The following is a 27,213-nucleotide window of genomic DNA, read 5'->3' as shown; positions in this document are numbered from 1 at the left end:
GCTCAGTAATAAATGAATTACTAATCAGAGGAGAACTAAAGTCTAACATTCTTTAAAAAATGGTTGATTGAAACAGTTTATTTTACTTCTGTGGCACTCTACTTTAATGCAAATCAATAGAGATCAGTATAAGTTTCCACTGGCTTTCAACTTCTTATTTTCAAGAACTTTAAGACTAACATTTGATCTCTCTAGCTATCTTGTATTTTTTACACAGCAGTGAAAAGGACAACTCCTTTCCTGTTGTTTTCTGCTCGGCTCTATGTAAACTTTGCAATTGTATTTAAGTTTCCTAGGTGAGACGTTCTGAATTTTCTTTTGCATCAGACATAGTAGTGTACTGCTGAATATTCAAACACCACAAATTTAAAAGTTAAAATTAGCTGTTATTTCACCTTCCAGAGGTAATCTCTAAAAAATTTTCATATATATTCTGGATTTTTTTTTCTTTGTATGCATATATGCTCAGGAAATGGGATTACATTGCACCTATAGTTTTTTAGTTTTATTTCACTTAATAATGCATTATGTGTATCTTTTAAAGTAAATAAATGAAGAACTAATCACTAATTTTTACTCTCCATGAGTAAAAGGTCTGTATCACATAATTTCTATAATATAGCATATAATAGGTGTTTGATAAGTTTGAGTTAAGAATGAGCAAATATCATATAATTTTTAATGGATTAATTATGTGGATGTAGCCTAATTTATTTGACAGTTCCTAATGATGGACAGTTAAAGCATTTCTAGTTCTATTCTATTCTATTCTATTCTATTCTATTCTATTCTATTCTATTCTATTAATTTCTTTTACAACAAACACATAATGAACACATTTTTACCAATATTGTTATTCAAAAGTCTGATTATTTCTTTGGGATAAATTTCAAGAAATGAAACTTTTGTTCCAAAGTTTTTGCACATTTCACATATTGCTACATACTGCCAAATATCCTAGAAAAAGGTTTTATTTTATTTTATTATTAATTTTTTTGGAAGGCTGAAAACCATAATGTTTAGAGTTTGTGTTCAGTGCATTATATCCACATGTTTAATGCATGAAGGCAAAGCTTCACTTGTTAAAAAATATTTCTGGGTATAATTAGTAACAGCAAATTCTACTTTATGTTTTCAAATAGTGTTCTTACCCACTTTTGATATCCCATTTTCATATTTAGTATGCTGCAGCATGTGATAGACTATCCTGCTTCGGGTAGCATTGCTGAAGAAGGTGTCTTTATTGTTTATTATGAAGCTGTTAAGATAAGAGGATTGGTTTTAAAATTCAAAGCAGAGCGCAGAATCCAGCAACAGCTCCAAGTTCCTGGGTCATCATCCATCTGTTTCTCCATTAAAACTGATGCATGGGAAGTATAGTAAATCAGAAGATAAACCATCCTCTTTGTAAAAAAATTCAATTGGCAGAGAAAAAATATACTTACAAGTAATACAGGGCATTATCAAATATTCATTTAAATGTCTTTTAGTTTATAAGGAAGCCTAGATGTCCTATATTTCTTGTTTAACACGGAATGAGGAGAGAATAGATTGCCTGTTGGATCCCATAAATTTTGTACTACCTTAAGCAATATGGTTCCAAATAGAACACATTAAACACTGATATCACTTCACCATACCATACTTTCCAAGCTAGTTCATCTTGTGCTCAGAACCACAGAAATGAGCAATAGTCCTCCTTCCCCTTCATGCCCTGTATTGTCCCCATGTAGGAAGATTTACAAAGAGGAACCAGGTAAGAGCAAATGGTGTCAACAGCTAAACAGTAATGCCCAGAGGAATGGAAGAATCTGTTTCAGCATTTACTTTAAGATATGTTGGAGCCTCAGAAAACTGGATGTGTCCTGGGCCTCACTCAACTTCTGATAGATCTCTGTGAGTGAAAATCCACCAATTTTTCAGGCACATAGTAATAAAGTATTAGGTCTTCTATGATTCTTGTTTTTTCTTCACCATGCATATTCAAACAGTTGCCAAACTAAGTAACTTTTCTAACTGACCTGCCTCACTCTGGCTTTGTGCTCTGCATCCTATTTTGGGTCTCACTGCCTCTTGCCTAGATTATGAGAAGAACGTCCTCCTAACTGGCTGCCCAATTTCCATATGACTCTTCAAGCACAGCCCTGATCCTCAGCACACTCCGACTTTTAATTGGTAAGCAGCTCTCCATTGTATGAATAATTAAACTTTTTATTTTCCTCTCAGGCTCTCTAGACTTGCATTTCAGCGTCTCCCTGGGTCTTATTTCTTATAGCTCTGCTTCTTGCTTCTGATAATCTGTCAAATTGAAGAATTTATCACCTTGAAATCTCATGCTACTTTCCTTCAGGATTGTGATCTGCCTGTGGTATCTGTTCCCCAACTGCCCCTCACCTCCCTCCTCGTTTTACTATCTCCCTCAAACAGATTCTGGGATCCTCTCCTCTGACTGTAGCTTCTCTCTCTCTTACAAAAATGTGCATTTTACTCGGGTCTTTCCTAACACACTGATTTTACTCGGCCTTGTTTTATGGTCATCTGTATACCTGTCTATTGTGTTAGACTCTGAGTTCCTCCAGCATTTCAATATTGTACTGTTTAGTTTTGTACTTGGATGACCAAGTTCACAGCTCATGTCCTGTTAGCTGTAAGGATCAGAAGGAATGTCTGTGCAATTTCTCACTATCAGATTGATTCAGACTTCCCTGAACAAATATTTCTTCAGTAGGGAAGTTACTTTTTTCATGAAGTTACATTGTGGAGGGAGAAAAAAAATGGTAAATAAAGAAAAATTAACCAATTTCAGGTAACTGCAATGAAGAAAAATGAAACAGCGTAATGATGTAGAGAATAACTGGGACAAGGAGACTACAGATAACATTTTCAGGTAAGGTCTCTTTGAGTTGGTGACATTTGAGGTGGAGCTGAATGATAAGAAGGATTGTGTCATGAGAAAATCTGTGGAAAGAGTATGTTAGGCAAACAGAACAGTTAAAAAACAAAGACTCTGAGATGGAATTATGATTAAGTTTTTGATGAATCAAATCAAAACCTGTGTCCCTGGAGTAAGTAAATGGTAGGGAAAATTGCAGAAGATGAGATGATGTTGGGAAGGGGCCATAGCATATATGGCCACATGGCAGATGATAAGAAATTTGAATTTTATTATAAGTGCAAATTGTAAGCCATTCGGGGGTTTTAAGCAAGACGATTGCATGATCTGATTGGAGTTTTCTAAAGATTACTCCATTTTCTTTGGTTCAAAAATAAAGAGCAGAATGTTTTTATCTGATGCATCACAGAACCTGAAAAAGTACAGTGAAAAGCTAAAGGAGCTTCTGTGGTACTGTAACTTCTCTCTAAAGCTGGAAGTCACCTGGATTTCCACTCCTTCTTCCACTTCCCACAGCTAGAATTAGAAAGATTGTTTCCAGATCCACCTTTAAGACAAAGCATGAAATAAATCAAATATTTGGAAGGAGAGGGTTTCCCATTGATTACTGTCTCTGTCACATTTGGTGGTCTGGAATTCTGCTCAAGCCTGCCTCTCAACTTCACACATCCCAGAGTATAGGTCAATCCGGAATAGTGTACAGCAGAGTAGCCCTATAGCTGCACAGTGTACTGTGCATTTCTCTATCTTTATGCTTATCCCATTTTATTTGATTATTAATTTACATTTTTGTCTGCCCCGCTAGGCTGGAAGTGTACCATAAAGGCAGGGACTGTTCTATGGCCTTAATCTGTATCATGTAGAAACTTAGTACTAGTTCAATGAATAAAGGAATAGAGATATGTTGTTATGTAAATAAATAGATGATAACGAAGCAACAAATCCCTAAAAAATCTTAATTCTCCTGAGTTTAATAAGATTAAGATGGATTAAATATGTATATATTAATTAAATATAATTATAAATATGATAATCTATTAACTAGAACGACCCATTATTCAAACATGTTATTTAATAGAAATTCTATTATGATCCTTACTATCATTATTGTTACTTTAACTGGGTGACTTACTACCATTGTAATTATTTTGAAAGAATTGTGAGCTTAGACTGTCAGCCTATGAGTTTACAATTAATTATTCATTACTTGAATGTCTCTAAATCATAGTTGATAAAGAATTAATAATGTTTGTTGAGTGTTGTTCTTAAGTGTGTAGTTTAATTCAATGACTTTGGCAAACAATGAAACTGGACCAGGTATTTTTCTTCTATCAACAACTTCCAGATAATGAAAGGTAACAAGGCAGGTAGTATGAGAAAAGAGATGGGAACTTACTGGTGAATCCGTGCACGGCTGAAGGGGCCAGTATAGCAGTCTGACTTCTCCAGGTCTGGAAAAGCTGACTTGTCAAGAACCATTGGGTTTTGGGCCATCCATTTTTTGATTCTTCTAAAATAATTTTGCACACTGGAACAAAGTCACACTTTAGAATTAGACTAAGTTGCATTCTAGAGCCATGCCTACCTTCCATTACTGTTTCACAAGAGTTTCAAAAAGACACACACACCCACACCCATACCCATCTCGTACGCACACAGCATTCCTCCTGTGCCCACACAAAAGAAGTAAATTCTAAAACAACCAAATCCTGCTTTTGTTTAAACTCATTCAGGGCAACTAGGTTATCCTCATGAAAAAAATTCTCATGGAAAATATTAAAGAATCATCATGCATAAATATAGTGGTAGGAAAGAGCATAAACAATAAAAGTAGCATGACATGTTTATTAAATTTGTGTGTGTACATATGTATGATGTATGCATTTATCTGTATCTATTATATGTAGCTACAGATCACTCCCTGATTCTTTAAAAAATCTAACTATATGTCTCTGCAAGATTGGAGACTAAAAAGAAATAAATGACTATGACACACACTTTATAGTGCTGGGAGCCACAGATGTAATGGAAACAGCAAGGGGTTTGGAGTCAAGCAAAACTGGGTTTAAAGGCACTATGTAGCTGTGTGCACTTGTATAAGTTATTTAACAGCTTCTTGCCTCAGTTTCCTCACTCATAAAATATAAATAGTAATATCTTGCTGGAGAGTTGTGAGTTGTTTTACTTTAAACTTGATCATTAACAATAAGGGAAGTTGAGGCCTTTGTAATACTTTTAAACTTTAATGGTATATGAATCACCTGAAGATCTTGTCAAAATGCAAATATTAATTCAGAAGACCTGGGGTGGGGCCAAAGATTCTACATTTCTAACTAACTCCTAGGGCAGCTCCTGCTGTTATCCACTGTATGTGATTTGAGTAATGGATTTAGCCTGGGCATCAGATATATAATACCAAGAGACTATTTCAAGAAATCTGACATCAGGATACTTTGACCTCAGCTTTAGATTACAGTCTAACAGTTTTATCATGGTATATATACTGACTGAAATCTTATGTTTTACAAATTTTTAAAAAAGCAAGTCAGATATATCAACTCTGGAGGCTGATTCTGAAAATCCAAATTCTGAGTTACTATAATAACAGCTGGGCTTACTAAAAAACGTGCAATATTCATTCACACACTATGAGGTTAGATCTTTGGCGATTTTTGGCCTCTTCTAAATAGTAAGTCAAAGTAGCAGGATAAAATATTTTCTTAGACAAGTACAATGAATCTTAATATTTGGCCAACTCTACTTCAACTTATTTTAAAAATTAGCAAAGCAATGTGCAGGAAGCTAATATTGTATCTTAGGAATATTTTTTTCAAGCATATTGTGGTAAAATTGCTATGCATAATCTGAAATAAGAATCAAGTCCTGATGTGAAGTTTAGTATAGACCTTTCCTTTGCCAAGTAAGGCTGTCATTTAGATACCAAGTCATTTTGGTTTTGGAGGGACCAGAGCATTTCTTTCTAGCCTAAAGTAATAATGAGCAGTATCTGAGGTGCTCATATTGCTTCTTTTCATAAAGAAAGCCTCTGAAATCACAAAATATCACCATATCCCAGCAACTAGGTCACAGGCTTGTAGAAAACACTGAATAGGGTTTATGGAAATTACTTCATATTTTCAAACTTTACATAGTGAGAAAATGTGGTAGGAGTTGGAGGATGAGTGTTGTAAAGACCAAGGCCGGGTCACCTCAAAATGTGTCACTTTGGCAAATTGATGGCTTTGAATTAAAGTGACTATCGAGACCACCAGTACAGGAGGAATACTCTGACTCTGCTCTGAAACCAGGACATAAACCTCCCACATGAAGGGTACCCTCCTATACCAGCAGACAGACACATCCTTGTCACCAGAGAGGGAATCAGAGCCAAGAAGGCTGTATATATATATATATATATAAATTTACAACCCCAGCCCCAGTGCTGTTTAGTTCCTTACTAATTGAAGCTCCCAAACCTGTTGCCTTTGTCCTGTCAGTTCCTCATATATCTATTTTCTCATTGTCTAAAATGTATAAAAACTGCCTGCCTTGGTCATTTCTTTGGGTCTCAATTTAATTATTGGGCCTCTGGGTGTAATAAAACTTTGTTATTCTTCCCTATAACTCTGTCTCACGTTAATTTGATTCTCAGACCAGTCAGAAGAACCTTGAAGGGCAGAGAAAAAATCTTTCATCCCTAACAGTGTTCTAGTACTGAATTTGCCAAGCAATGAAATTGAGGCAAACATTTCCAACTTTCCAGCATCAGGTTCCTCATCTCTCAAGAAAGGAAGTAATTCCATCTGTCCTACCTTCATTCGGTGGCTAAGAGGATCAAATAAAAGGAGGCATTCTGACTATACTTACAAAATGCCAATGAGTTATTGCACCCAAGGGTCTATTATCTGTGACAAAATTGCAAACATATCAGAAATGAATGTGAATTTTTAAAAAAAGAAATTAACCAAACTGACCTTCAGATCATCACTGTACTTTTTCACAGAAAATGAACAATATTATCAATTTAGGCTCTTCATATACAGTTCCTATAAAGGAGTAAATTGTGTCTGATATATCTGATAGGGGTCAGGCCTGAATATGAATCACAGGATGCAAAGTTCTAGCTTATTATTTAATTTCTTTGATCTAAGTTTTTTCATCTCTAAATGAAGAGATACTTTGAGAATTAAAAATGTAATGCCTGATGTTACAGTGCTCAGCACACAGTAAGCACTCAATACATGTTTATGAGGAAAAGGGGTATTAGTACCAATTCTACTACTCTACCACTCCCACCACCATGCCACCAACATGATCTAAGGTATTATCTACACTCCACCATTAGTGTGGGCCATCTTGCAGACTTAAGGTTTCATGGTGTGATGTGAAGATGACTTCTAACAAAGCTTTAAGTTCCTTAGCTAAAATGAGTAGAAAGCAGAGAATTCTATGGAAATTGAAAAGAAGTCTGAATTAAAGAGTTAAAAGAACTTGGCCGGGGCATAAACTCTACCAAACCAGCTGTGAAGGCTAGAGTTTGAGAACTGGGGTGGTAGGAAGTGGGGATAAGGGAGTCACTTATTTCCCTGATCTGCAAAACCAGTTACTCTTTGCTTTGCCTCCCTAAGGGGTCATTTTGAAGATGCTCTGATAACTGAATGTGAAAGTGCTTTGTAAACAGATAGTAAATAGAAATAATAATAGAACTATAGCCATTCCTATCAACCTGACTAGAGAAATGATAATTTTCGAAAGCTGGATAATTGCCTGTACATTATTTATCATCTAATGGTTACTGGTCAAAATGCCCATGCACAAAACATCTTTCCCACTTCAGGAAAGGGAAAGCACAAGTAAAATATAAGCACATTCAATGGATTTTATGTTTCTGCAAGACTCTGAAAGGAAGATGCCTGTTTATCAGAAAACCCACTAATTATGCAGTAGCAAAACCTCACTAATTCTATAGAGCACATTGAACCTAGCCCAAAGAGATTTTATCAACACAGCCAACATTAAGCTTGCACCTGCAGAGAAAAACAAGAAAAACTTGCAGTTGTAAATTTGTATATTCTAATATTCTAATACTTTCTCTGTATTATGCAAAAATAACTGGAAATTTGCTACACAGATGAAGCTAAATATGCCCAAGGGAAATGATGAAATCCAAGCATGTTAAGCTGGCAAACAGAAAAGATCTGACATGCTGAGGAGCATAGTTAACAATCTCTCTCTCTCTCTTTTTTTTAAAGAGCCATTTGAGTATTCATGCCTTTAATATTCATTTAATTCCAAGTTCCCCCCATGATTTATTTTCCTTGCCACCCATTCCTACTATATTTATATTTAATGTTAAAAGATATCACCATTCTCCTATTATAAAATTCATATTTTTTCTATTCTATAGTTCTAAATTATATTCAGCCATTTTCTTAGTAGAGAACTAAATTTATTGAATCCTTTTTCTAAAATGGTCTGATTATATGAGTATTATATGAGTATTCTCCCTTTTTGTCATTCTGATAGGGCATACCCTATCACATTCACATTTTGTTTTTGTTAACTGATTCTTTTGCAATGAGCAGGAAAACAGACCAGTATAAGAGGTCTTTTGTTTTTAGCCTCTATTAAAATGAAGCTTATTTCCTCCAGTGAAACAGGAATAAGGTGATTCAGGTGGGAGAGTTTCTCCTGTCTCAGGGTTATGGTTTGATTAATTCATCATAACTTCTGTTACCACAATAGCTAAGATATGTTGTTTTGAGATAAAGCTCTTAAAAATAATTTTATTTTCAATACTAGGATAAGAGGGGATGCTTCAGTTGATGGAAAAAGAATAGGTCTGTGATTCGAAGGCGCTGTCTGACATTGGTAAACCACTTCATCACTCTGGATGCTAGTCCTTCCTTAGCACCTCTGTCAAATAAGAGATTTGAATTGAATGATCCAGGTCTCTGCTGAGTCTGTTGTTCGAATACTCTAGTTGGTTATCATTTACCTTTCGATCCTAGCTTTATAACTATTTTTAAAATTAAAACCTTCTAAGATGCTAACTTGCAACTAAATAAATTCTCCTTCCACAACACTGTATCAAGGGAAGATTGCAGGAATAGCAGTGGTAAATAGAAAGAAGAGATTATCTAATTTTGAACATTGTTAAATTTAGCATTAAGTCCTTGTGGAAATTTCTTGAACAAATCAAAAAAGTTTTCCTCCTAAAATTTACAACTGCTGATACAGGTACTCAAATATCTTCTTTACATTTTTTTTTTCCAAGTGACCAATTGGTCATAAACAAATTACACATCACCTACCAACCTGCTCATTGATTTGCTCCTCCGGTCAGTGTAATAGCATTTTTTCCTGAAAAATAATAGAAATCAGCTGAAGAAAGTAATGAGCATAGTGAAACCAGTGAATGAAAACATTCAATCATATTAGCATAATACTCCAACCTCCACATGCTTAAGAAAGACATACGACAATATGTACAGTATGATAGAACTGTGAATTTAATTTTTTTTATTTCAAAATCTAAATTTTACCAATAAAAAATCACTTTCATGAATCAAGAGATTGCTTTTGAATAATTGATTTTTAATTCAGTTTTTTTGGAAGTTTGTCTTCAGCAACACAATGCACATTAATTAGGTCATTTGCTTATATGCTATTATATAAAGTCATCCATCCACCTAAACACATATGCAATGAATACTTAATATTTTGCAAGGAATGTTAAAGTATAACAACTAAAAATTTAGAGGGAAAAAAGAGGGTGTCTACCCTCAAAGAGCTTCCTTTCCAGCTGAGGAGACAAGTGATAGTTATAATAAGGCATGATAATGCAAGAAAACGTGGGAAAACTTGTATGGAAGTGCCTAGGAAGGAATTTCAATTAGTTTTGTAGAGGCAGGAGAAATGAGACAGGTAAGCCTTCCAGAAGATGCATTATCTGTGTTAAATCTGGAAGGATGAGTGGGAATTAAGTCTCTGAATTAAATACTTAGAACGTGACATTCTAGACAGGTGTCTAGAAATGGTTATGGGAACATGACCAAGCATGGTAAGATTCAGGGAGTCGCAGCTAATCCATCAATCACTAGAGTATAAATTTCAAGTTGAGGATAATGATAAATGAGGTGGGGTGGATGGTGAACCAGACACTGATGATGAGGTGATGAGGGGTCTTAACACTAATGCTAAAGTTTTTTGATGAAAAGCAGTGTGAAAATATTGCATGTTTTAAGTAGGTGTGTAGCATGTTTGACTTTAGAGAAACCAAAAATTCTGATGACAGATGTTTTTTCATCTCTTAAAAGATTCTTACTACATTATCATCTTGGAGCTTAACAATCTCATATTCTGGCCTTCTAAAATGCCTCCCTATCCATACCCACCAAAACCCACTGCAGAGGATCAGTAAACTGCTTCACAGTGTGGTGTCGAGAAAGCTGGGCTGAGAGTGAGGACAACTAATACTTAGTCCTAACTACTTAAAAAACCTGAAAACCTTCTAAACTACCTATTTCATGGCAAGCACTGGTTACATTACCAGAAAATAATTTTTAAGTTGTATTTGCCATACCCCAACACTGAATTCAAATATGAAATTTCAAGGCTTGCTATATGTCTATCAAATTCACACATTAAATATATCCCTTCTTCATTTTTTCAAACATACACAGGTTTGTGTGAGTACATCATTTAATCCCACTGGAATATAAACCCATCTTCTCTCTTAACTGTCTCTACATAAACTTTCTGCACAATTTGCCCAGTCACTATGTCATTGTTTCCTGACTATCTTCTATAGAAGACTGGGCTTCTAGAAGACAGTAGTTTTATTTCATTTGACTTCATATGCCAGGTTTAAATTCAGTACATTGTTTGATAAATGGTAAGCACTCAGATGACTGATGAATAAATGAATGAGCCTTTATTTAATTCACAGTTGTGTTTATTCCTTTTGATGCCTTAGAGCACTTGACGTTTAATAAAGTTGCTAAATAAGGTTTGATTAAAAACATATAAATACATAAATTGCTTCAAAATAATTTTCAGCATCACAAAAATTCTAGGAATGTGATTAAGGGAAGATAAAGATTATGCTTATAATTATTGTTTGTGGGTATGGTAAAAGATATTACAAAAGCAGAGGGGGAATTTGGATTAAACACTATTCTCTATGTATCTTTATTGCTGCTAGTTTGAAATATTTTTTCTTAAGTTTCTTTAAGTGCTTTGGGAGAAAGCATACATACTTTTGGGAAGATGAACATACATACTTTTTAGACCACTCATCATGTAAGAGCAAATAAAAATAAGACTCAATTTCCCAATTAACCAATACCCCAATTACTGCTAGGCAAATCTAGGGTAAATTATGTGTGACAATTAATGCTGTCGAGTACTCTTACTTGAGGATTAGCTACTGTTTATCTTGAGAACATGTGTATTATGGGGTAACTGCTTGGTTACACAAAATGGTGAGATTTCTTTCTGTCTTTGCCATCTTGTAGGGGATTGCCTTTGATACACAACACATTTGGTTTATTGCTTAGTCAATAATAAAAGTGTTTTCTTTCTCTTTTAGTTTGAGAAGTTTTCTGGGTTGGTGGAGATTTTGTTTTTAATTCTTTTCTCCCAACAACATGTAAGTGTATCTTTCATCTGAAGTCAGTAACCTGAGACTCTCATTAATTCTTATACATAAATGACCCTGCAGGACCAAATCATTTCCTACCCATAATATAACATTCTACAATTTATTACTTGCATTTTGTTCACTTACCAAGTTTTCTTATTTTTTTCCCTTAAGTTTTCCTTTGAAAGATTATGCTATAATTATACCTTGCATCAAGGCAGCTTTTATCTACCTACCCACCTACTACTTACCACAACAACTACTCAAAATTATAAGTAAATAAATATCTCAATCACTGTTTCCAACCAGCATTTCACACAGCCAGTGACCACATGTGGAGCTGCCTGGGGGCCCACGTGATGAGGGCAATCACACGGGTGGGACCCTGGGTCCCCTGCTCCTTTCAAGCAGATCGAATCCACTTCTATATATTGGGCTCTCTGTATGTTTTATTGTTATTTTATTTTTGAGTGAATTATCCTTTGCACAAAAAAAGTGATCTAAATATATCTTAATTGTATGGTTATTTTTAGTGTATTAAAAATATTCCCTCAAATTTGCTATATTTAAAATATTTGTGGGAGGAGAAGTGTAAGAAAAGACGGGAAGCTGACACCATCTTGGAGCCCACCTGAGAAGTTACAGGATGCCTGAATCATCTTAAAATTTGTTTGATCCTTTCATGTGAGAACAGTAAAAGAAAGATTCGGAGTCGTCTTTGAATCAAAATAAAAATAATGAAAGAAGGACTTGATTTTTCTGGACTGTAGAAGACACATTTTATCCTTCCTGATAGGATAAAAACTAGAAAATGTGGACCAATTTTCTGAAATGTTCTTGGTTAGTTTTGAAACATAAAGTCTAATATGTAGACCATATTTACTTTGGAAGAATAATTAAGAAAAGTAGTAGCTAGAAAATTTAGGTATAAAAAATTCTACATGTATATTCATCAAGCACAAAATCAAGATAAAATGCTCAAGATTCATATAATCTTGAACAATTCATACAATCAACTGTTCATACAATAAGTTAGCAGAAAACTTGTAGACATGGTTATAACTCTAATATTTTTTTATAAATAAATTTGAAGCTTTTCTTTGTGGAATGCAATTTTGTAGGTTTCAACACTGAATACACATGTGGAAATCATGAGCATGAGCACATTTTATATGCATAAATCTTTAAAAATCTTGTCCTAAAAGAAGATATGTAGTTTTTCTACTTAAGTTCTTTGTTATTTGTATGTATTTTAGTTTAAGACAGATATATGTTCTTAAGCAGCTGACAGTTGGACACTTTGTGCTTGAACAGAATTCTTTTTTTATGAGCTGACTGCTAGCCCAAATTTCAGGTGTAGTTTAAAAATAAATGAGAAGATAGTTACTAAAGACACTCACAATCTGGAAATAGGATTGTTTTTAATGACCTTCTAAGAAAAAGAAAGAAACAGATTAAATTGTCCACCTTTTAAAAAACTGGTTAGGAAAATACTGATTATTCTATCACTAAGATGTCCTTGAAGTTTAATAAAAAGGAAAGAGTAATGGCAATCAAAGGAGGCCAATGTGCTCCAAATACACTTTACATTTTAAAAATTAGAAGTCTCTGACTGAGATGGTGGAAAAAGTTATATGAAAAACATGGTACCATAGATTGTGTTGATATTGTCTTCACAAAACTTTGTCCCCATAGACTACAGTAGGATGAACACACTTTGAAAGTTAGTTGATAAAGAAGGAAAAAAAAATCTTTGAAATTATGAGTGTCAAATATTTGGGGTAAAGAAGACATGTAAACTGACATTATATTCATGATTTAAAAAAACCAATTGCATCTATAATAAGTGTCTTTGCCAGGAGCTAAATCAAACTATGTCAAATCTCAACTTGTACACCAAAAAAGGAACCAGTATTCTAGACTCTAGTCAGACATCTGTTTTACATAAAGTTCAGAGGTGTAGGTGGAAGATATGCCCCTTTTTTGATGAGATAATTTAACCAGTGTTCAGTCAATCTGAACTGAACCCAAATACTGAAACCCCCTGAAATGGTGTATTTTGTGAAAGACTCCAAGGGTTTCCTCCTTTCAGATCTATAAGGAAATTAGTTTCTACATGAATTCAATTACAACTCTTTAAAAAACAATGGTGAAATCATAGGAATAGGGCAGGATGATGTCACCTAAAATCAGTTAGGATGAATTTGGGAATTTTAGCAATGTCATCCTGATATCAGAAGGTAGGTTATTGTCTTGAGTGTCTTATGCACCCTTTGTTTACATCATGCAGTCAAATTAGAATTTGTTAAAAACAATTTTGATAAATGTAAAGAAAAAATAACAGGTACCCACAATCCCACACATCAGAAGCAGTCATTTTTAGTGATACTTTCTTTCAGTTTTATTTCTACCCATTTTACATTGTTGAAATTACATTGTATGAATAATTATATATCATATACAAATATAATTTAAATTTTAATATTTACTATTTCTCAAAAACCACTAAGAAATCCTTGTAGCCATTCATTTTATAAATGACATATTCTATAGCAAGGTTATATTCTAATTTAGTTAAATCTTCTACTGTTGAACATAGAAGATATTTCCAGTTTCCAGAATTAGAAATAATAATACTTCTGGGAATTTTTACACATTTTTTTCAATTATCTTAAGATAAAAAGTGGAGGGTATTAAAATTCTTTAAGGCTCATAGAAAATATATTCAAACTGAGTTTCAGAATATTTTATGAAGTTTGACTTCCTCCATAAATAAAGATGATTATTTACCATACCTCTGTTAGGTTTGAAGATTATTATTTATAAAATTCTTTGCTTATTTCATAGGTTAAAATTTATCTGTTTTAATTCTCCATGATTTTGTGGAGCATGATTATGTACTGACCAAATAAGAAAAAATCAGCTGGAACAAATGGCAAATATTCTCCCTCTATCAGCCTGCAATAAATCTCAGGCAAATATTTCAAAAAAAATCCTCAGAAGTCAAGAAATGTACAGCAGTGCAAGTACACACTTATCTAGCTGTACTGTCAAGTTTAGTTTAGTATAATAACCAAAGTTGAAAATAATCCTTTGTAGATTTCAAACTATCTAATCAAAACACAGCTAACATCTCATAAGCCCTTACATGTTTCTTTCAGGAACCAAGTTTCATAAAAAAAGTACAAACCTTAAGTTCTCTTAGGTATCTTATTTATCATTTATACAAGTTGCTAAATACTTAGAATTTTCTTTTTTATTTATCTTCTTTTGCTTTTTATTGTTATTTTTGCTATGATATTTAGGTATTATTTGCTTATCTTCTAACTATCATCTGTATGGAGAATTTTTAAACTCTCAGCCAAGCATGAAGGTGAGTTAACTTAGGTATCTAATTCTACCTTTATCAGTAAGATTCCTCAGTAATTGCCAAAGTTTAATCGATTCCTGTTTTGTTGTTGCATCTCTCAAGTCTGAGGTATTTCAATGACTAGAAAGATGAGATCAGCATTTCATATTTTATTTTGAATACTGAGGAGTTTTGCCATAAGACTTGAGGATGTCTGAGATTTCTCTCAATTTTTGAATTGTCTTCTGCTGTTCATTCATATTCATTATCTAGAGGCTCTTTACTTGGTATCCTGTTACTCTTTAAACCTTCTTATTAGCTGATGAGGCACACTGAGGTCCAAGTAAGTGCAAATATTGTTATCTCTACATAATAGGAACACTGCTGAATTTTACTTTGAGAAATGGTGGAGGAAGGTGATACATTCTGTATTTAGCATAAGATACACAATACAGGGGAACTGTGTCTATTTAATCTTTGCTTGCCTACAGGGAGGATTAAAAAATCTTTGAACTGAGCAGCCCTGTCATTATTTATCCTTTTATAATGAGAGTAGAGCTAAGACATTGAAAAAGCAAACTGAATTTCCAAAATTTTGGACCATGGACTATTTTTTCTTCATAGCTTACTCAGTTATTCGTGTTTTGTGAAACATCGTGTGGCTGAATATCACTTGAGGAATGATTATTGCTAACTTCTGCAGAGAAAATTACTGTAGTTTAATACATAAAGATGCTACATGAGTACCCTCTCTGCCTTCCACAAAAACAGTAAGACTTCTATCTACTCATATTAAATAAGAAATGACATTGATTTGGGGAATATTATGTTGTAAGTTAAAATTTGAAAACAGCCATTTTTCCCTCCTAGGCAAATCTACCTAGAAATGATATTAAGTATCCAGGGAACCAAAGAATTTACTACATTAGGCAGGCAAATTAGAAAAAAAAGAAGCATTCAAGATAACCTAAGCTTTGGGAGAAAAACATTTCCTCTGTAGAAAGGGTTACATTTATTTTTCTGTGGTTTTATAAAAAACAGACTCATCTTACTATACTTTGTGATAGAATGAAATGAAATTTGAAAGTACCTGAAGGGCATCCTGATATTCAGCCTCTCTGCATACTTGCACAATGTGTCCCATGGAATGTGAATTTTAATAAACATAATATCAGGGTTTGCAACAGCAGGCTGCAAAGGATAGCAAGACAGGCATCATTATTTAGAATCAGAGCTGATGATATCATGTAACAATTTGATCTGAGGAAAATAATATTGTTTATACAAGAATCATTGTCACTGATTTAAAAGGAATTTATATGAATAAAACCTCTTCATATAGAAAACCTTAACAAATATGTAATAATGCCATGTACACAAGAAATAATCACCAATGTTAGTTAGTGCATTTTCTTTTATTGATTGTTATCAAGATCCCCAATCAGAAAACTCATGAGTTAATTAGAAATCTATGATTCTTTCTGGGCACTTTATCTTGATTCTCTCAGTCCTGCTCAGAGGGGATAAAAAACACTGACAATTGCCACCATTCATTCATTATTCATTTACTTATTCTTCTGGCACATTTCCTTGAGTAATTAATTAATACTTGCTAGGTTCTATGAAAATCCTGGGGAAAAATGGAGTACAAAACATACAAGTCCATGACCTCACAGAGCTGTCAAATTTGCACATTTACTCTAACCTTTTAGTCCACTTTTTCCTGTATCAAAAGATCCTAAGAATTTAAGAATCCTTGATGACAACAAGAGGTTTTTAGGCAGAGTTCAAGTGTACATCAGAATTATCTAAGGAGCTGTTAATGAAACGAGGTATCCTGGTCTAATTCTTAAGAATTACCAGAATTGGATTCAATTGTTCTGAATATTTTGCTCATTCCATTAACAAAGAATCAGATTTTTTTTTGAACGAGATAATCATCAGGATTCTTAGATTTGGTCCAGTGGTCTAAAATAAGTAACTAAAAATTGACAACTCTGACATTATCTATCATTAATATTCATATTCTACTTTTTAAAATATCTAGACGGTTATCTCTGAAGTTCCTACAATATTTGAGGCCCACAGAGAAAGGAAGCAGTTTGTGGCCATTCTAGCACTGAATTCCACAGAATTTATCTATCAAGAGATTAGATGAGCTGAACATATGTAAAGGAAGAATGTTGTTTGATTCCATTTAGGCACACGTGCCAGGTTAAGCAGAGCTCAACTCTTTTTGGCTAACATTGTTCATTTAAATTCCAACTAGACAGAACATCTCAAGAAACATACCAATATTAAAAACTCAAAGTAGGGAAGAAATTGATCAGTTTAATTTAAAAGTATGTATATTTAAATTAAACTGTACAATTTTATATTCATATTTTCATAAAGCTCTATATTTCAGATATGGCTAATTTCACAAATTTGCTAGAAAAATATTTCTAATTTGTATTTTTTAAAGTATTAGTAGTGGACCATGGGGCAATCACTGGACTAATACGCAGATGTAGGAGGAAGCCTGGCCACCATGGCCACTGGGCAGGCACTTTCACAGAGCAGCGTCTGTCAGTTTGTTCCACGGAGCATTATGAGAAAAGAGGGGATATTCCACAGTCAAGGAAAGTTTGGGTTTCTCACTAAAAGACTTGCGAGACATTTTAATACACATATACTTGCTAAAAATATCCAAGAAAGTGAAAATTTAAACTGAATTTCCAAAACTTTGGACCATGGATTGTTTTGTCCTCACAGCTTTACTGAATTATTAGCATGTTGAAAATTGTCATGGGAAAAATAGCATAAGAGGCTTTCACATTAGTAAAATTTCCAAGGGGCTTTTCTACTCTGAATACAATTGTTTTCAATTAAAGGTTAAGAATGATGGAAATAAAAACTGACAATGACAGAGGACATAGTATGTGTTAAATATCTAGAGGCCTTTGAATTCAGACTAAGGTTACACATATTAGCTATGCTTGAGGAAATAATGTATATAATTTTTGAAAAATGAGCTTTAATTCATTTAACAACTGTTTGTTTAAAAATACATTATTTTCCTAGCTAGAAATCTATCATTGGTCAAGGAAAAGGAGAAACATGATGTTGATTATTTTCAGGCTTTTTAGGGACTGTCCAGACTTGGTGGAAAGATTTCTGTGCAGGAGTGGTAGAGACAGAAAAATCTTTCTGAAGCATTAAAAACAAACAAACAAAAAAGGCTTTCACTTATTTAAATAACTCCCTTACCTGAGGCAAGAGAAAGAAACATTTCCTATTTTATTATAGATTTTCCTGCCTTATCCATGCAGAAGTTCTTACATTCAAAATGATTACCAAGGAACGTCCTTCTTTTGAAATTATGCTGCTGGCTACCAGTGTTAAACCAACTTACTTTTCATTATCCAAGCACAATTTCATTTCATTAATCCTGTCTACTTAGAAAAAAATCGTATTGTTTGGCAGAAAGAACACAGTGTTTGGAATCACAAAGACTTAAGTAAAAATTCAATGTATTTCATTTACCTGCTCTATGATCTTGGAAAAGTTACCTAACCTCTCTGATCATCCATTTTCTCTCCTGAAAGATGGAGAGAATGATCTTAACTCACAGAGTTGTTGTGTTAGGACACTTAGACATAAAAAGCACAGGTACACAAGTGTAACAGGTTATCGAGAATTGTTCATTCTCAGTTGGGAACATGTCTCTTGAATTAGACCCCACCCAAAATAATGGTAATTTCAAAATTTCACTCAAATCTCTCTTTTTTCCTCAGTAAATAGCTACCTGATTCATCTTTGGTAGAACCTGTTTCTTGGTTTTGTAAGCTTTCTATAATAGGCTTTTCAAGTATACAAGTATAAAGCCAGTAATCACCTATGATTTGGAGAAATAGAGTGACTTGAACTAAGTGACTGCAGAGTTAATTTTTTTCTGGTAATATGAACTGTGTATAAATTGTCATAAAACTATATTTCTACAGACTATAACTTTCAGAAGTTTTGTTTCTTTCCTCTAAACTTATTTAAATTGTCCTATGCCTTTATGTTATTGTTTGTTTCTGGTGAGATGTGGGTTCTTTTTCAGCAGTTATTTAAAGACAGAGAAAATGGGACACTTAAGATTACAGAAAATGTATCTAGTACTTATTTTCCCCTGAATATGGAAAAGAGCTCCCATGAAAATGAGTGAGTCAATACTCAGACAAAATCAATCTACACCGATGGACACATTCTAAACTTAGGATGATTTAAGACTGAATAAACAAGCCCTTGAGAAATGCATGGACATGTGATCGCTGTATTCCCTGCAATGGTTCCATGCGAGTTTGAAAGTGGGGATCTCTATTGTAGAATAGGCAGATCCTGAGATAAAAAAACAGTTCCTCAGGAGCTGAGCCTCAGTGTGGTACTGGAGCTCTCCCTTGCCCTCAGAGTATCACGGTTCCTGAAGCCGAGGCATGCTGCTTGCCAGAGCACAGTAATACCATGAAGAAATGACTAATACATGAAGGGGTATCAGGACAGATTTGGGAAGGCTGAAGCTCCACAGCAGGAGAACCTGGGTTTCACACTACCAGATGGTCTCTGATTCGTTTGCCCCGATAGTAGGTACAGCCAGAAGCTGATCACTTTGCACAGCCGCAGTTGTACCCTGGCCTGAGCTACCACTGACACTGGCCGAGGTTCCTGCAGTGCTTTCTAGCAGAGTCTCTGTTTTACTCACATTCTTGCCGAAATAGCCCATAGATGCATAATGGCCAGAGCAATTCTTTAAAAATGTAACTCCAATCACATATCTCAGCACTGCATTCAGAGTGAAATCCAAAGTTTCCTCAATGACACCCAGCTTTTTACAGTTTCCCCCTCAGAAGCCTGGTAACCTCTTCTCCCACTTCTCTCTTTCTCACTCACTCTGCTTCCATCATTTGGTCACTTGCTACGACTTGCTTGCTCTCACCCCTTATCCTTCTTACCTTGCTCTATTCTTTTTCCTAAGGCACTTACATCTCTCAGTGAATGATTCTATTAATTTTTTTTTGTAGATAATTATTTTTTATTGAAGGATAGTTGACATACAGTATTACATTAGTTTCAGGTGTACAACACAATGACTCAACATTTATATACATGATAATTCTAGCTACCAGCTACACCATACAAAGTTGTTACAATATTTTGACTATATTCCTTATGCTATACATTACATCCCGGTTACTTATTTATTTTACAATTGGAAGTCTGTACTTTTTTTTTTTGAGAGGGCATCTCTCATATTTATTGATCAAATTGTTGTTAACAACAATAAAATTCTGTATAGGGGAGTCAATGCTCAATGAACAATCATTAATCCACCCCAAGCCAAATTTTCATCAGTCTCCAATCTTCTGAAGCATAACGAACAAGTTCTTACATGGAGAACAAATTCTTACATAGTGAATAAGTTACATGGTGAACAGTACAAGGGCAGTCATCACAGAAACTTTCGATTTTGATCATGCAATATGACTATCAACAAGCAGTTCAAATATGAATATTTGTTTGATTTTTATACTTGATTTATATGTGGATACCACATTTCTCTCTTTATTATTATTATTTTTAATAAAATGCTGAAGTGGTAGGTAGATGCAAGATGAAGGTAGAAAACATAGTTTCGTGTTGTAAGAGAGCAAATGTAGATGATCAGGTGTGTGCCTGTAGACTATGTGTTAGTCCAAGCTAGACAAGGGCAATAAAACACCCACGGATGCAGAAGATTTCTCTCAGAACAGGGGGGTTGAGGTACTAAGCTTCACCTCTGTTGATCCCCAATTTCTCACCTGATGGCCCCCCTGCGACTGTGCCTGTCTTAGGTTGTTCCTCCCTTGAGGAATCTTACCCGTCTCTGGCTAACCAGTCATCTTCCGGGGCCATACAGGGAAATGTAAAGTTGGTAAGTGAGAGAGAAGCCATTTTGTTTGAAAAGGTTAGCTTTTTATTTCTTTGCATATTTATGCCCTGTGGCTTCTATGCCCAGTATTTGTCTAGAGGTATCTTTACCACTTGGAGGAATTATGATACTCGGTAAATTCAATATGAGGCACGAATTCTATTTAAGGGTTGTAATTAGGAAGGAAGAAGAAAAGCTATAGAAGTAGCAGGCGGAAGAAAACATGGGAAGTTTGTTTATTTCTTTGACATATCTTCTTGTAGAGTAACTTCAGCATGTGTAGGTTTTAAACTACTAATTAAATTGTGCACACACATTAACATAATAGGAGTATAGTTACATAACCAGAGCAGACCTATAATTATCAGCCATCTCCAGTGAAACCAAGAAAACCAGTTAGGCACCTTAGGCATTTGTGAAAACTTATCTATGATATGGTGGATATTGTCCAACTGAACTTGAGAGAAATCAGACAAATTAAAACAACTCATTCCTGGGGACTGTTCAAATCCCATATGTTCTTTTAATAGTAGATAGTCGGTAGTTGTAAGATTTTGGAGCATTACAACTTGCACTTCTCCTAATTCTTGGTTGAGTTCCAACAGTATAGATCCAGTCAAATTTGTTGTTTTACTGTATGCACAGGCCAGCTTAGATATCTCCTTCTTCATTCCCATGGCAAGTCCAGGAACCGGTGGGATGAATGCATCTACACCTGTAGCAGCACGTGGATCTTTGTTGGGGTTTTTTGATGATCATCTTCTGGTATGGGTCTTCCAGAGAGTGCTGATGTTGGAAGTTCTTCTTCATATTGTATCTTAGTTCATTTTCTGGATAGCCAAATTAGGCTTTGATCCTCTGTATAAACACAAACAGACCCTTTGCCTACACTTAGATATGCCCTTTATACCATTGTGTAGAACTCATTGGAGGTCACCACACAGGAACTGCTTCTTTTTTTTTCTCTTAAGAGAAAGGAATATTATCAGAAAAATGTACCTCCATAGCCGATCATCTGACACCCTTTAAGTGATCAAAATTAAGGATATTTAAAGCATGCATTAACTGTTGATTTACAGCTAATTTTATCCTATCAGGGAGTAATTCCCCTTTTCCTTTTATTTTTGTTATCATTAATCTACACTTACATGACGAATATTATGTTTACTAGGCTCTCCCCTATACCAGGTCCCCCCTATAAACCACATTATAGTCACTGTCCATCAGCACAGCAAAATGTTGTAGAATCACTACTTGTCCTCTCTGTTATACAGCCCTCCCCTTTCTCCCACTCCACCATGCATGCTAATCTTAATACCCCCCTTCTTCTTCCCCCCCACCGTTATCCCTCCCTACCCACCCATCCTCCCCAGTCCCTTTCCCTTTGGGACCTGTTAGTCCATTATTGGGTTCTGTGATTCCGCTGCGGCTTTATTCCTTCAATTTTTCCTTTGTTCTTGTATTCCACAGATGAGTGAAATCATTTGGTATTTCTCTTTTTCTGCTTGGCTTATTTCACTGAGCATAATACCCTCCAGCTCCATCCACGTTGCTGCAAATGGTAGGATTTGCCCTTTTCTTATGGCTGAGTAGTATTCCATTGTGTATATGTACCACATCTTCTTTATCCATTCATCTACCGATGAACATTTAGGTTGCTTCCAATTCTTGGCTATTGTAAATAGTGCTGCGATAAACATAAGGGTGCATCTGTCTTTCTAAAACTTGATTGCTGCGTTCTTAGGGTAAATTCCTAGGAGTGGAATTCCTGGGTCAAATGCTGGGTCTGTTTTGAGCATTTTGATGAACCTCCATACTGCTTTCCACAATGGTTGAACTAATTTACATTCCCACCAGCAGTGCAGGAGGGTTCCCCTTTCTCCACAGCCTCGCCAACATTTGTTGTTTGTCTTTTGGATGGTAGCCATCCTTACTGGTGTGAGGTGATACCTCATTGTAGTTTTAATTTGCATTTCTCTGATAATTAGCGATGTGGAGCATCTTTTCATGTGTCTGTTGGCCATCTGTATTTCTTTTTTGGAAAAACTGTTCAGTTCCTCTGCCCATTTTTTAAATGGGTTATTTGTTTTTTGTTTGTTGAGGTGTGTGAGCTCTTTATATATTCTGGACGTCAAGCCTTTATCAGACCTGTCATTTTCAAATATATTCTCCCATACTGTAGGGTTCCTTTTTGTTCTATTGATGGTGTCTTTTGCTGTACAGAAGCTTTTCAGCTTAATATAGTCCCACTTGTTCATTTTTGGTGTTATTTTCCTTGCCTGGGGAGATATGTTCAAGAAGAGGTCACTCATGTTTATGTATAAGAGATTTTTGCCTATGTTTTTTTCCAAGAGTTTAATGGTTTCATGACTTACATTCAGGTCTTTGATCCATTTTGAGTTTACTGTTGTACATGGGGTTAGACAATGGTTCAGTTTCATTCTCCTACATGTAGCTGTCCAGTTTTGCCAGCACCATCTGTTGAAGAGACTGTCATTTCACCATTGTATGTCCATGGATCCTTTATCAAATATTAATTGACCTTATATGTCTGGGTTAATGTCTGGATTCTTTAGTCTATTCCATTGGTCTGTGGCTCTATTCTTGTGCCAATACCAAATTGTCTTGATTACTATGGTTTTATAGTAGAGCTTGAATTTGGGGAGTGAGATCCTCCCTACTTTCTTCTTCTTTCTCAGGATTGCTTTGGCTATTCAGGGTCTTTGGCTATTCAGGGTCCATATGAATTTTTGAACTATTTGTTCCAGTTCACTGAAGAATGTTGCTGGTAGTTTCATACGGATTGCACCAAATCTGTATATTGCTTTGGGAAGGATGGCCATTTTGACGATATTAATTCTTCTTAGCCACAAGCATGGGATGAGTTTCCATTTATTAGTGTCCCCTTTAATTTCTCTTAAGAGTTTCTATTTATTAGTGTCCCCTTTAATTTCTCTTAAAAGTGACTTGTAGTTTTCAGAGTATAAGTCTTTCACTTCTTTGGTTAGGTTTATTCCTAGGTATTTTATTTTTTTTTGATGCAATTATGAATGCAGTTGTTTTCCTGATTTCTCTTTCTGTTGGTTCAATGTTAGTATATAGGAAAGCCACAGATTTCTGTGTGTTAACTTTGTATCCTGCAACTTTGCTGTATTCCAATATCAGTTCTAGTAGTTTTGAGGTGGAGTCTTTAGGGTTTTTTATGTACAATGTCATGTCATCTGCAAATAGTGACAGTTTGACTTCTTCTTTACCAATCTGGGTTCCTTGTATTTCTTTGTTTTGTCTGATTGCCATGGCTAGGACCTCCAGTACTATGTTAAATAACAGTGGGGAGAGTGGGCATCCCTGACTACTTCCCGATCTCAGAGGAAAAGCTTTTAGCTTCTCGCTGTTCAATATAATGTTGGCTGTGGGTTTATCATAAATGGTCTTTATTATGTTGAGGTACTTGCCCTCTATACCCATTTTGCTGAGAGTTTTTTATCATGAATGGATGTTGAACTTTGTCAAATGCTTTTTCAGCGTCTATGGAGATGATCATGTGGTTTTTGTCTCTCTTTTTGTTGATGTGGTGGATGATGTTGATGGACTTTTGAATATTGTACCATCCTTGCATCCCTGGGATGAATCCCACTTGGTCATGGTATACGATCCTTTTGATGTATTTTTGAATTCGGTTTGCTAATATTTTGTTGAGTATTTTTGCATCTACATTCATCAGGGATATTGGTTTGTATTTTTCTTTTTTGGTGGGGTCTTTGCCTGGTTTAGGTATTAGGGTGATGTTGGCTTAATAGAATGAGTTTGGGAGTATCCCCTCCTCTTCTATTTTTTGGAAAACTTTAAGGAGAATGGGAATTATGTCTTCCCTGTATATCTGATAACATTCCAAGGTGAATCCATCTGGCCCGGGGGTTTTGTTCTTTGGTAGTTTTTTGATTACCACTTTAATTTCGTTGCTGGTAATTGGTCTGTTTAGATTTTCTGTTTCTTTCCAGGTCAATCTTGGAAGGTTGTATTTTTCTAGGAAGTTGTCCATTTCTCCTACGTTTCCCAGCTTGTTAGCATATAGGTTTTCATAGTACTCTCTAATAATTCTTTGTGTTTCTGTGGGGTCCGTCATGATTTTTCCTTTCTCGTTTCTTATTCTGTTGATTTGTGTTGACTCTCTTTTCCTCTTAATAAGTCTGGCTAGAGGCTTATCTACTTTGTTTATTTTCTCGAAGAACCAGCTCTTGGTTTCATTGATTTTTGCTATCGTTTTATTCTTCTCAATTTTGTTTATTTCTTCTCTGATCTTTATTATGTCCCTCTTTCTGCTGACCTTAGGCCTCATTTGTTCTTCTTTTTCCAATTTCGATAATTATGACATTAGACCATTCATTTTGGATTGTTCTTCCTTCTTTAAATATGTCTGGGTTGCTATATATTTTCCTCTTAAGACTACTTTTGCTGTATCCCACAGTAGTTGGGGCTTTGTGTTGCTGCTGTCATTTGTTTCCATATATTGCTGGATCTCCATTTTGATTTGGTCATTAATCCATTGATTATTTAGGAGCGTGTTGTTAAGCCTCCATGTGTTTGTGAGCCTTTTTGCTTTCTTTGTACAATTTATTTCTAGTTTTATGCCTTTGTGGTCTGAAAAGTTGGTTGGTAGGATTTCAATCTTTTGTAATTTACTGAGGCTCTTTTTGTGGCCTAGTATGTGGTCTATTCTGGAGAATGTTCCATGTGCACTTGAGAAGAATGTGTATCCTGTTGCTTTTGGGTGTAGAGTTCTATAGATGTCTATTAGGTCCATCTGTTCTAGTGTGTTGTTCAGTGCCTTTGTGTCTTTACTTATTTTCTGTCTGGTGGATCTGTCCTTTGGGGTGAATGGTGTGTTGAAGTCTCCTAGAATGAATGCATTGCATTCTGTTTCCTCCTTTAGTTCTGTTAGTATTTGTTTCAGATATGTTGGTGCTCCTGTATTGGATGCATATATATTTATAACGGTTATATCCTCTTGTTGGACTGAGCTCTTTATCATTATGTAATGTCCTTCTTTATCTTTTGTTACTTTCTTTATTTTGAAGTCTGTGTTGTCTGATACCAGAATTGCAACACCTGCTTTCTTCTCTCTGTTGTTTGCATGAAATATCTTTTTCCATCCCTTGACTTTAAGTCTGTGCATGTCTTTGAGTTTGAGGTGAGTCTCTTGTAAGCAGCATATGGATGGGTCTTGTTTTTTTATCCATTCAGTGATTCTATGTCTTTTGATTGGTGCATTCAGTCTATTTACATTTAGGGTGATTATCGATAGGTATGTACTTATTGCCATTGCAGGCTTTAAGTTTGTGGTTACCAAACGTTCAGGGTTAGCCTCTTTACTATCTTACTGTCTAACTTAACTCGTTTGTTGAGCTATTATAAACGCGGTCTGATGATTCTTTATTTCTCTCCCTTCTTATTCCTCCTCCTCCCTTCTTCATATGTTGGGTGTTTTTTTCTGTGTTCTTTTTAGGAGTGCTCCCATCTATAGCAGTCCCTGTAGGATGCCCTGTAGAGGTGGTTTGTGGGAGGCAAATTCCCTCAACTTTTGCTTCTCTGGGAATTGTTTAATCCCTTCTTCATATTTAAATGATAATCGTGCTGGATACAGTAGTCTTGGTTTGAGGCCCTTCTGTTTCATTGCATTAAGTATATCATGCCATTCTCTTCTGGCCTGTAGGGTTTCTGTTGAGAAGTCTGATGATAGCCTGATTGGTTTTCCTTTGTAGGTAACCTTTTTTTTCTCTCTGGCTGCCTTTAATACTTTGTCCTTGTCTTTGATCTTTGCCATTTTAATTATTATGTGTCTTTGTGTTGCCCTCCTTGGATCCCTTGTCATGGGAGTTCTGTGTACGTCTGTGGTCTGAGAGGCCATTTCTTCCCCTAGTTTGGGGAAGTTTTCAGCATTTATTCAAAGACACTTTCTATCCCTTTTTCTCTCTCTTCTTCTTCTGGTACCCCTATAATGCGGATATTGTTCCATTTCAATTGGTCACTCAGCTCTCTTAGAATTCTTTCATTCCTGGAGATCCTTTTATCTCTCTCTGCATCAGCTTCTCTGCATTCCTGTTCTCTGTTTTCTAGTCCATTAATGGTCTCTTGCATCTCATCCATTCTGTTCTGAAGTCCTTCCAGAGCTTGTTTTATTTCTGTATTCTCCCTCCTTAGTTCTTGCATATTTCTCTGCAAGCCCATCAGCATGGTCATGACTTTTGTTTTGAATTCTTTTTCAAGAAAACTGGTTAAATCTATCTCCCCAGGTTCCTTCTCAGGGGAAGATGTAGAAGATGTCGAAGCTGTCTGGGTTAGTGTTGTCTGGATCATATTTTTTTGCCTTTTCATGTTGATAGGTGCTATTGACT

The 27,213-nt window shown here is 35.2% G+C and overlaps 1 protein-coding gene across 2 annotated transcripts in view; it reads right to left on the bottom strand.

The window, feature by feature from the left end:
- Nucleotides 1–27,213, bottom strand: part of ANO3 (anoctamin 3) — a 258,609-nt gene that overhangs the window by 90,026 nt on the left and 141,370 nt on the right. For both annotated transcript variants that reach the window (XM_073216340.1, XM_073216341.1), the window contains 4 exons: nucleotides 15,977–16,077; nucleotides 9,212–9,256; nucleotides 4,290–4,421; nucleotides 1,152–1,258 (listed from right to left, as the gene is read on the bottom strand). In XM_073216340.1, coding sequence (XP_073072441.1) covers nucleotides 1,152–1,258; nucleotides 4,290–4,421; nucleotides 9,212–9,256; nucleotides 15,977–16,077 — 385 coding nt within the window. The remainder of the gene's footprint in view (nucleotides 1–1,151; nucleotides 1,259–4,289; nucleotides 4,422–9,211; nucleotides 9,257–15,976; nucleotides 16,078–27,213) is intronic.

Source organism: Manis javanica, chromosome 11, assembly GCF_040802235.1.
Source record: "Manis javanica isolate MJ-LG chromosome 11, MJ_LKY, whole genome shotgun sequence".
In the NCBI taxonomy this organism is placed as follows: Eukaryota; Metazoa; Chordata; class Mammalia; order Pholidota; family Manidae; genus Manis; species Manis javanica.
Note: the sequence above shows the minus strand (reverse complement) of the source record. Positions and strands in the feature narration are given on the sequence as shown.